Consider the following 11,206-nt stretch of genomic DNA (forward strand, 5'->3'; position numbering starts at 1 on the left):
ACTAATTATTAGTGGAAACTGGTTTGAATTCACATGACTCCTTTTCTAAAGTGCACTCCAGAAAATTAAACCATAAACATGACGGTGGCTGCCCAGGTGGGCATTAAACAAGCAGCTATTATGTAGGTGATGGTGGCAACAATATAATGTGCACGTCAAATAATAAAGTTTTAAAAGCTGTGCATAAAACAGAGGCTGTGATTTTCAGAAGGTTTCAAATCAAAACATGGACATATGGCCTGTCAGTCACTTGGCTTCATTTTTTATTCCGTTTTTCAAGGATTCACAAAGCAATGCAGTTAGTGGGATAATGCCCTTTAACAGTTACTGAAATACATTATTTACTTCATAAAGGATAAATGCAGAAATTCAGAAGAAATCAACGTACATCTTTAATGTTCACTTCTGATGGCTCAGCCTCCTAAGTTATTAATATAACTGCAAAGTTCATTTTGACTGATATTCTGATTTTATTGCTGTCAATCTTGTTAATGTGGATTAGCCATTGTCTTGGTCTTACTGGTGCCGAGCCTGATGCCATTAATGTGGAGGATAAGGCTGATCGTTTATGAAAGCTATTATGCAAGGAAGTCAGCCCAAACTAAATGGAGTCAACTGTCAGTTCTGTCAATATATTTAGGCCATGTACAAAACAACAACAATAATATGCATTTTGTAAATTTAGATCATTTTATTCCATTCATCTATCCAAACGTCCGTCTGTCCGTCCGTCCGTCCATCCGTCCGTCAGTCCGTCCATCCGTCCGTCCGTCCGTCCGTCCGTCTGTCCGTCTGTCCGTCTGTCCGTCCGTCCGTCCGTCCATCCGTCCGTCCGTCCGTCCGTCCATCCATCCATCCATCCATCCAAGCACCTCTCTAGGGAGGTGCCCCAGAACTGTTCTTACCAGATGCCCAAACCACCTCAACTGGCTCCTCTGGAGGTGAAGGAGCAGCAGTTCTACTCTGAGACTCTTCTGGATAACTGAACTTCTCACCTTATCTCTAAGGGAGAGTCCAGCTACCCTGCAGAGGAACCTCATTTCAATCGCCTGTATCTGCGATCTCATTCTTTTTGTCACTAATCATGATTTTATTCAAATTAATTAAAAATAAACATATAGTTTCATTAAGTTTTTTTTAACAATCCCTGTGCATTAGGATACTTTTGTGTTAGTGAATAAAACAGTCATGGATTTCTTGATATTATGGTTCATCCATCTTTCCTTTTACTCTGACGAGTTTCTCAGCTGCTGTTGAGAAACATTCCTACAGTATGATGCTGCCACCGCCGTACTTCACTGTGGGAATACTATTCTTTGCCTGAGAAGTGCCATGACAACATGCTGTTGTCCTTAGTCACAGCTGAAACTTCTTCCACACTTCAGGAGATGCTAATATTTTGGGGGGCAAATTCCACATAGTCTGCTTTATTTTATTTTCATTAAGCAATGGCAGTTTTTAAACCCTCTGTTTTATGAGGCAGATAGGCTCATACAACTCCATCAGGGTTATCTTTGGCCTCAGGTTAATGCCTTCCTTACCCGATGTATGAGTTTTGGTGAATGTTCCTCTCTTGGCACATTTGCTGTGGTGGTGTAATCTTCCCGTTTTCAAATAAAACTGACGTAATCTGTGTTTTCTGTTACTTTCTTTGAGTTTCTCTTGTCTCTTTTCACCTTGTGATTTGTATTTCTGTCTTCTGATTCTTGTGTTTTTGAATGTGTTTCTGTGCCACTCCTCACTCCCTCTTCATTCATCCATCCTCAGTCAGTCTCAATTCAGTTCAATTCAGTGTTTTTATAAAGTGTCAACTCACAGCAGAATTCGTCTCAGGGCACTGACCAGAAACATTCATAAACTGTATAAACATAATAAGTTAACAAAAACATTCATATAAAAATAATAAGTTAACATTATTTAGCTGAGGAGCAGACTGCTCACAGAACTCTCATCTCAAACAAGCATGATGGCGACTGTGGAATGGAAAAACTCCCTCATGAGGAAGAAACCTTTAGCAGAACCAGGCTCAGGACAAGCGGCACATCTGCTTCGACCGGCTGGGTTTGGTATGAACAGATACACAATGGCAGGTCAAGAATCACATGTTAAGATAGAAATAGTATCAAATGAAAACTATTGAACTTTAACAATTCATTTAAGGAAATTAGGTCAATTTGTCCTCTAGTAGTCTAAGTCTATAGCAGCATAACAAGCCAACCCTAACTATAGGATTTGTCAAAAATGACAGTCTTAAGCCCAGTCTTAAAACTGAACACTGTGTCAGCCTCACGGACAGGATCTGGAAGTTGGTTCCACAAGAGAGGAGCCTGATAACTGAAAGATCTTCCTCCCATTCTGTTTTTGGAAACCCTAGGGACCACGAGTAAGCCTTCAGTCTGAGACTGAAGTGCTCTGTTAGGAAGATATGGAACAATAAGTTCTTCAATATAAGATGGAGCTAGGTTGTTGGGAACTTAGTGGGTTAGAAGTAAGATTTTGAATTAAATTCTGGACTTGACAGGGAGCCAGTGGAGAGAAACTAAAACTGGAGAGATATGATCTCTCCCAGTAACTCCAGTTAAGACTCTGGCAGCAGCATTTTGGATCAAATGAAGACTTTTTAAAGACGTATTTGGACACCCAGATAACAAACCATTGCAATAGTCCAGTCTAGATGTGACAAATGCATGAACCAGTTTTTCTGCATCATTTTTTAGATGTTTCCAATTTTAGTGATATTACGCAAATAAACCGATAAACCAAACTACTTTAAACATAAACAGCTTTATTAGTCAGAAATTTGGCTTACTCTTCATTAGTCACCCAGAAAAACCAGGTTTCACAATCAAAAGATGCAAATTTCAAAAAGCAACTTGCATGTTGCATTACAAAATGTACACAAAACAGTTTGTAGAAATATTGGCATTAAAAAATGTACAAATTATTTTTATGTTAATGAAAAAAGTAATTTAAAAAAAGGTCAACATGTGTACAGATTAAAAGGAAAATAACCACAAAAACGTAATAAATATAACTTTCTTCCATCTAGATATCTATCCATTATCTTTACCCACATCTTCCTTTCTGGATCACTGGGTTTGTTGGTGTCTATCTTCAGCAGTCATACCATACCATACCATACCATACCATACCATACCATACCATACCATCCATCCATTATCTTTTACCCGCTTATTCCATTTTGGGTCACGGGGGTCGCCGGTGCCCATGTCCAGCAATCACGGTGCGAGGGGCGGGGTACACCCTGGATGGGTCGCAAGTCCATCACAGGGACACAGAGACAAACGAGACAAACAACCATTCACTCTCTCACTCACAACTAGGGACAATTTAGAGTCACCAATTCACCTAATACTTGTGTTTTTGGTCTGTGGGAGGAAACCGGAGTACCCAGAGAAGACCCACACATGCACGGAGAGAACATGCAAACGTCATCCTAACCTTCCCCAGCTGGTATTCAATCTGGCAGTCTTCTTGCTGACAGGCAACAACTCTACCAACTGTGGCACATTAATTCAGTTTCTTATTTTTCAAACTTAAGTATAGTGTATAAAACCCAAAACTTGTAAACAATACCACTGACTTTAAAGTTGATAGGAAAAAAAGAACAATTACATATTTGCTTTGAACATCTTCTCGTTGAAATTAATTTTTCAGAAACCTTTACAATTTTGTAGAAGTGATGTCGCTGTTTTATCTGCTGTTTATCAAAGCATAAAAATTAACAGTCCAAGCAGCAGATGGAGGAGACCCAGACTGACACTGGATGCATTGCTGCTGGTATTAGTGGTTGCTGCAGTTGTTTTAGTGGTTGTAATGGTGGGTGAGAGTATAGTGGTGGTTGTAGTGGTGGGTGTGATAGTTGTGGTGGTTGTTGGAGTTGTTGTAGTGGTGGTAGGTGTTGTTGTAGTGGTGGTAGGTGTTGTTGTAGTGGTGGTAGGGGTGGTTGTAGTGGTGGTTGGGGTGGTTGTAGTGGTGGTAGGTGTTGTTGTAGTGGTGGTAGGTGTTGTTGTAGTGGTGGTAGTTGTTGTTGTAGTGGTGGTAGGTGTTGTTGTAGTGGTCGTAGGGGTGGTTGTAGTGGTGGTTGGGGTGGTTGTAGTGGTGGTTGGGGTGGTTGTAGTGGTGGTTGGTGCTGCTGTTGTAGTCAGTGGAACGTTACACAAACTGCTTGAACAGCAGGTCGGTCCACTGACGATGCTACCAACATTTTGCATGAACGGTAAAGTGCCCAGACTTGGAGCAACTAAACAAGTATTTTGAGTCACACAGCCGAGTGCTGGAGATGTTGTGGATCCACTTTTCACTGTGGGCATAAAACCAAAATATTATTGTATAAATGTCTAATTTTTTAACAAACAAACTAATAAATATTGGCATTAGTTGCTATCCCTAACATTTTCCATGTGTCGAATAAAAAACTACAACAAAACAAACAAGCACACAATATGAAATAGAACAAACACGAATTCCACTCCCTGTGCTATAACTGGGTGAAGATCTAATATATTTTTATGATACTAAATTTTACATGTATCATATTCATTTTAAAAGTTATACAAAAAGAAATAAAAACACATAAATTAATAGGTATGAAACTCACTTGTTGCTGAGATGCAGCTGTTCTCAGATCCTGAACACTGTACTGTAGAAGTGCACTGAGCAGTGAGAGGGTTACAGTAATGACACTGCAGGCTGTTAGCTGCCTGAGGGCTGGGGACTAAAACACAAAGAAAAAGAAAATATATTTTTAATTTTACAGAAAAAAAACAAATATCAGGATTTTAGTAATTTTTTTAAAATATTGAAACTTACAAGGTAGTGTTTGTGAGTTGCAGCTGTCGGTGTTGCAGCACTGAGCAGACGCAATTGCACTTGACACTCCCAAGTTGGCAGAAAAAGTCTGACTGCCTGTGCTTGGACACAGAGCTGATGATGCACAGGCTTTAAAGATTTGTGTTCCTGTAGTTCCAGATGAAGTGGCTGCAGGGTCAAAGAGCAGTTTGTTAATGTTGATAGAGAACACAGAACATCACAGTGAGCATTTTCAGCAGTAAATAAAAGTCATATTAGATAAAATACCTTGAATGGAAGCTGTTATACACATAGTCTCTGTGCTACAAGTAATTGGTGCTGTCGCTGAACATGACTGATCTGTGCAGCTTAAACACTGCAGTGCTCCAGCTGAAAATCAGAAAAAAGATTAATTGAAAAATGTATTTTACAATTTATAAGGGTTACAAAATGGTAAACCATAAGAATGATTTTTAGTTCAAAGTCTGATTTGACAGTTTCTTTTCAATAAATTTTTTTTATTGCTACACAATTAAATACTTGTTTCCTTTGACTTTATTTGTTTTTGAAATTTAGAAAAAACTTTTACATTTTATGATTTAAACACAAAAACTCATAATATAGTTTTCAACATTATTTTATCATCTCGTCAACTTTAAACAATTTTCAGTAACTGCACACTCTTGACCACAATAATGTCCTATTCAGAATTTTGAGTGAATTATTATTTTTTTTTAATGTCTTTCATAATTTCTTGGAACTAATAAAAAGAAAAAAGTGTCATTACCTGTGCTGATGAGCGCCCAGATGGAAATCAGAGAAAAGATCAGATTCATTGTGACGTTTCTGTGCGCTCTGTAGATTTGGTTCTCCTGGATTGTGTTGCTAAAATTTCTCAGCCGTGCAACACATTTTATACCTGCAGGTGACCTCACTGTCTGGGTGTGCTCACATATTTTGGACATCACAGTTCAAAAACAATGTCTCCTCTTTTGTCCGTTCATCATAATGGTAAATTAACACACCTTAAAAAACATTTTCGTAGTGACTAACATATAATTATATTGGACAGCTGACTGAAACAATAAATATTTGTGTGCTCTTACGTAGATTTTCAAAAAGAGGACTTGTATTATAATGTCTTTGTCTGAATGTTTCGTTCCTCTTGGTTCTTCCCTTGGGGGAAAACAAGAAACCAGCATGATAACTCTTCAAAGTCTGTCTGACTTCTCTCTTTGAGTTGACGCCTTTTAGTTCTTGTTGTTTAGTATATTTTGATAAACTATTTCAAGTAAATCATTTATTTGTTTTCATTTATTCATACAAACATCCAATCAGTAGGAAATTTTAAGAGTGTGGAGAAAATTAAACCATTAAACATGAACTTTCTTATTCAGGTAGATTAATTTGTTTCAAAGGTGGCATGTCACTTGACTGCCTTTAGTTGGCAAACTCATTCAAACTTTATTTAAACAGATAAATCACATTGAGCCTCGAAGACTCATTTACAAGTGAGACCTGTTTGGACAGACAAAAAACAGTGGTTAACTGGACACATGCAGGAAATTGGACGCGAAAAAAAATTCCTATCAGACTTTTTTCTTGGCTGAGAAAAACCCCTAATATTGAAAAAACACTTCGCACAAACAAGCACATATTTACGTAGACATTCTGCAGAGCAGAGCATAAGAAGGAAGAGACCAGACTGGTCAACAACGTCTACAGATGCTCTCGAGGTCACTGTAATCAGTCAATGTCCTCCGGTGAGATCCATAAACATTCTCGAGGTATGTCGAGAAATGGCCAAGAATAACGTCTATGAGAATCCAAGAGTCCTGAAATGATGACACAAAGTTTATTCAGCTGGCTCATCTGGTTATCAGTTGGAAATTCCTCAGGGAGGGGGAATCAGTTCCACCAAGGAGTCTCCAGAAAGTGTTTTTGACCTTTGAGGTAGTTCTCAGTTTCTTTGCACGGGCAGACCTTGTTGCTGAGTTTTTACCAGACTCCAAACGATTGTGTGACGACTTTTTTCTTAAAATATTCACATAGTTGTTGTGGGCGTCTCCAATCCGTCTCAACAGCACTGAACTGGATTTTACCTCCTGCACCGGACCGCTTCCCTGACAGAAAACATGCGTGTCAAATATCCAGGCCTAAATACCACACAGATAACTAATTATTAGTGGAAACTGGTTTGAATTCACATGACTCCTTTTCTAAAGTGCACTCCAGAAAATTAAACCATAAACATGACGGTGGCTGCCCAGGTGGGCATTAAACAAGCAGCTATTATGTAGGTGATGGTGGCAACAATATAATGTGCACGTCAAATAATAAAGTTTTAAAAGCTGTGCATAAAACAGAGGCTGTGATTTTCAGAAGGTTTCAAATCAAAACATGGACATATGGCCTGTCAGTCACTTGGCTTCATTTTTTATTCCGTTTTTCAAGGATTCACAAAGCAATGCAGTTAGTGGGATAATGCCCTTTAACAGTTACTGAAATACATTATTTACTTCATAAAGGATAAATGCAGAAATTCAGAAGAAATCAACGTACATCTTTAATGTTCACTTCTGATGGCTCAGCCTCCTAAGTTATTAATATAACTGCAAAGTTCATTTTGACTGATATTCTGATTTTATTGCTGTCAATCTTGTTAATGTGGATTAGCCATTGTCTTGGTCTTACTGGTGCCGAGCCTGATGCCATTAATGTGGAGGATAAGGCTGATCGTTTATGAAAGCTATTATGCAAGGAAGTCAGCCCAAACTAAATGGAGTCAACTGTCAGTTCTGTCAATATATTTAGGCCATGTACAAAACAACAACAATAATATGCATTTTGTAAATTTAGATCATTTTATTCCATTCATCTATCCAAACGTCCGTCTGTCCGTCCGTCCGTCCATCCGTCCGTCAGTCCGTCCATCCGTCCGTCCGTCCGTCCGTCCGTCTGTCCGTCTGTCCGTCTGTCCGTCCGTCCGTCCGTCCATCCGTCCGTCCGTCCGTCCGTCCATCCATCCATCCATCCATCCAAGCACCTCTCTAGGGAGGTGCCCCAGAACTGTTCTTACCAGATGCCCAAACCACCTCAACTGGCTCCTCTGGAGGTGAAGGAGCAGCAGTTCTACTCTGAGACTCTTCTGGATAACTGAACTTCTCACCTTATCTCTAAGGGAGAGTCCAGCTACCCTGCAGAGGAACCTCATTTCAATCGCCTGTATCTGCGATCTCATTCTTTTTGTCACTAATCATGATTTTATTCAAATTAATTAAAAATAAACATATAGTTTCATTAAGTTTTTTTTAACAATCCCTGTGCATTAGGATACTTTTGTGTTAGTGAATAAAACAGTCATGGATTTCTTGATATTATGGTTCATCCATCTTTCCTTTTACTCTGACGAGTTTCTCAGCTGCTGTTGAGAAACATTCCTACAGTATGATGCTGCCACCGCCGTACTTCACTGTGGGAATACTATTCTTTGCCTGAGAAGTGCCATGACAACATGCTGTTGTCCTTAGTCACAGCTGAAACTTCTTCCACACTTCAGGAGATGCTAATATTTTGGGGGGCAAATTCCACATAGTCTGCTTTATTTTATTTTCATTAAGCAATGGCAGTTTTTAAACCCTCTGTTTTATGAGGCAGATAGGCTCATACAACTCCATCAGGGTTATCTTTGGCCTCAGGTTAATGCCTTCCTTACCCGATGTATGAGTTTTGGTGAATGTTCCTCTCTTGGCACATTTGCTGTGGTGGTGTAATCTTCCCGTTTTCAAATAAAACTGACGTAATCTGTGTTTTCTGTTACTTTCTTTGAGTTTCTCTTGTCTCTTTTCACCTTGTGATTTGTATTTCTGTCTTCTGATTCTTGTGTTTTTGAATGTGTTTCTGTGCCACTCCTCACTCCCTCTTCATTCATCCATCCTCAGTCAGTCTCAATTCAGTTCAATTCAGTGTTTTTATAAAGTGTCAACTCACAGCAGAATTCGTCTCAGGGCACTGACCAGAAACATTCATAAACTGTATAAACATAATAAGTTAACAAAAACATTCATATAAAAATAATAAGTTAACATTATTTAGCTGAGGAGCAGACTGCTCACAGAACTCTCATCTCAAACAAGCATGATGGCGACTGTGGAATGGAAAAACTCCCTCATGAGGAAGAAACCTTTAGCAGAACCAGGCTCAGGACAAGCGGCACATCTGCTTCGACCGGCTGGGTTTGGTATGAACAGATACACAATGGCAGGTCAAGAATCACATGTTAAGATAGAAATAGTATCAAATGAAAACTATTGAACTTTAACAATTCATTTAAGGAAATTAGGTCAATTTGTCCTCTAGTAGTCTAAGTCTATAGCAGCATAACAAGCCAACCCTAACTATAGGATTTGTCAAAAATGACAGTCTTAAGCCCAGTCTTAAAACTGAACACTGTGTCAGCCTCACGGACAGGATCTGGAAGTTGGTTCCACAAGAGAGGAGCCTGATAACTGAAAGATCTTCCTCCCATTCTGTTTTTGGAAACCCTAGGGACCACGAGTAAGCCTTCAGTCTGAGACTGAAGTGCTCTGTTAGGAAGATATGGAACAATAAGTTCTTCAATATAAGATGGAGCTAGGTTGTTGGGAACTTAGTGGGTTAGAAGTAAGATTTTGAATTAAATTCTGGACTTGACAGGGAGCCAGTGGAGAGAAACTAAAACTGGAGAGATATGATCTCTCCCAGTAACTCCAGTTAAGACTCTGGCAGCAGCATTTTGGATCAAATGAAGACTTTTTAAAGACGTATTTGGACACCCAGATAACAAACCATTGCAATAGTCCAGTCTAGATGTGACAAATGCATGAACCAGTTTTTCTGCATCATTTTTTAGATGTTTCCAATTTTAGTGATATTACGCAAATAAACCGATAAACCAAACTACTTTAAACATAAACAGCTTTATTAGTCAGAAATTTGGCTTACTCTTCATTAGTCACCCAGAAAAACCAGGTTTCACAATCAAAAGATGCAAATTTCAAAAAGCAACTTGCATGTTGCATTACAAAATGTACACAAAACAGTTTGTAGAAATATTGGCATTAAAAAATGTACAAATTATTTTTATGTTAATGAAAAAAGTAATTTAAAAAAAGGTCAACATGTGTACAGATTAAAAGGAAAATAACCACAAAAACGTAATAAATATAACTTTCTTCCATCTAGATATCTATCCATTATCTTTACCCACATCTTCCTTTCTGGATCACTGGGTTTGTTGGTGTCTATCTTCAGCAGTCATACCATACCATACCATACCATACCATACCATACCATACCATACCATCCATCCATTATCTTTTACCCGCTTATTCCATTTTGGGTCACGGGGGTCGCCGGTGCCCATGTCCAGCAATCACGGTGCGAGGGGCGGGGTACACCCTGGATGGGTCGCAAGTCCATCACAGGGACACAGAGACAAACGAGACAAACAACCATTCACTCTCTCACTCACAACTAGGGACAATTTAGAGTCACCAATTCACCTAATACTTGTGTTTTTGGTCTGTGGGAGGAAACCGGAGTACCCAGAGAAGACCCACACATGCACGGAGAGAACATGCAAACGTCATCCTAACCTTCCCCAGCTGGTATTCAATCTGGCAGTCTTCTTGCTGACAGGCAACAACTCTACCAACTGTGGCACATTAATTCAGTTTCTTATTTTTCAAACTTAAGTATAGTGTATAAAACCCAAAACTTGTAAACAATACCACTGACTTTAAAGTTGATAGGAAAAAAAGAACAATTACATATTTGCTTTGAACATCTTCTCGTTGAAATTAATTTTTCAGAAACCTTTACAATTTTGTAGAAGTGATGTCGCTGTTTTATCTGCTGTTTATCAAAGCATAAAAATTAACAGTCCAAGCAGCAGATGGAGGAGACCCAGACTGACACTGGATGCATTGCTGCTGGTATTAGTGGTTGCTGCAGTTGTTTTAGTGGTTGTAATGGTGGGTGAGAGTATAGTGGTGGTTGTAGTGGTGGGTGTGATAGTTGTGGTGGTTGTTGGAGTTGTTGTAGTGGTGGTAGGTGTTGTTGTAGTGGTGGTAGGTGTTGTTGTAGTGGTGGTAGGGGTGGTTGTAGTGGTGGTTGGGGTGGTTGTAGTGGTGGTAGGTGTTGTTGTAGTGGTGGTAGGTGTTGTTGTAGTGGTGGTAGTTGTTGTTGTAGTGGTGGTAGGTGTTGTTGTAGTGGTCGTAGGGGTGGTTGTAGTGGTGGTTGGGGTGGTTGTAGTGGTGGTTGGGGTGGTTGTAGTGGTGGTTGGTGCTGCTGTTGTAGTCAGTGGAACGTTACACAAACTGCTTGAACAGCAGGTCGGTCCACTGACGATGCT

General features: G+C 39.4%; 1 protein-coding gene across 1 annotated transcript in view; it reads right to left on the reverse strand.

Annotated features, from left to right (window-relative positions):
* The window catches only part of LOC119420786 (integumentary mucin C.1), a 25,849-nt gene extending 20,156 nt beyond the window's left edge, over nt 1-5,693 (reverse strand). Inside the window, exons 1-5 of the mRNA XM_037688211.1 lie at nt 5,600-5,693; nt 5,101-5,202; nt 4,834-5,001; nt 4,622-4,738; nt 3,748-4,324 (exon numbers count right to left, since the gene is read on the reverse strand). Coding sequence (XP_037544139.1) covers nt 3,748-4,324; nt 4,622-4,738; nt 4,834-5,001; nt 5,101-5,202; nt 5,600-5,648 — 1,013 coding nt within the window. The 5' untranslated portion in view covers nt 5,649-5,693. The remainder of the gene's footprint in view (nt 1-3,747; nt 4,325-4,621; nt 4,739-4,833; nt 5,002-5,100; nt 5,203-5,599) is intronic.
* Between the last annotated feature and the right edge of the window lie 5,513 nt (nt 5,694-11,206).

This window comes from Nematolebias whitei, chromosome 14, assembly GCF_014905685.2.
Source record: "Nematolebias whitei isolate Nwh7 chromosome 14, NemWhi1, whole genome shotgun sequence".
Taxonomy (NCBI): domain Eukaryota; kingdom Metazoa; phylum Chordata; class Actinopteri; order Cyprinodontiformes; family Rivulidae; genus Nematolebias; species Nematolebias whitei.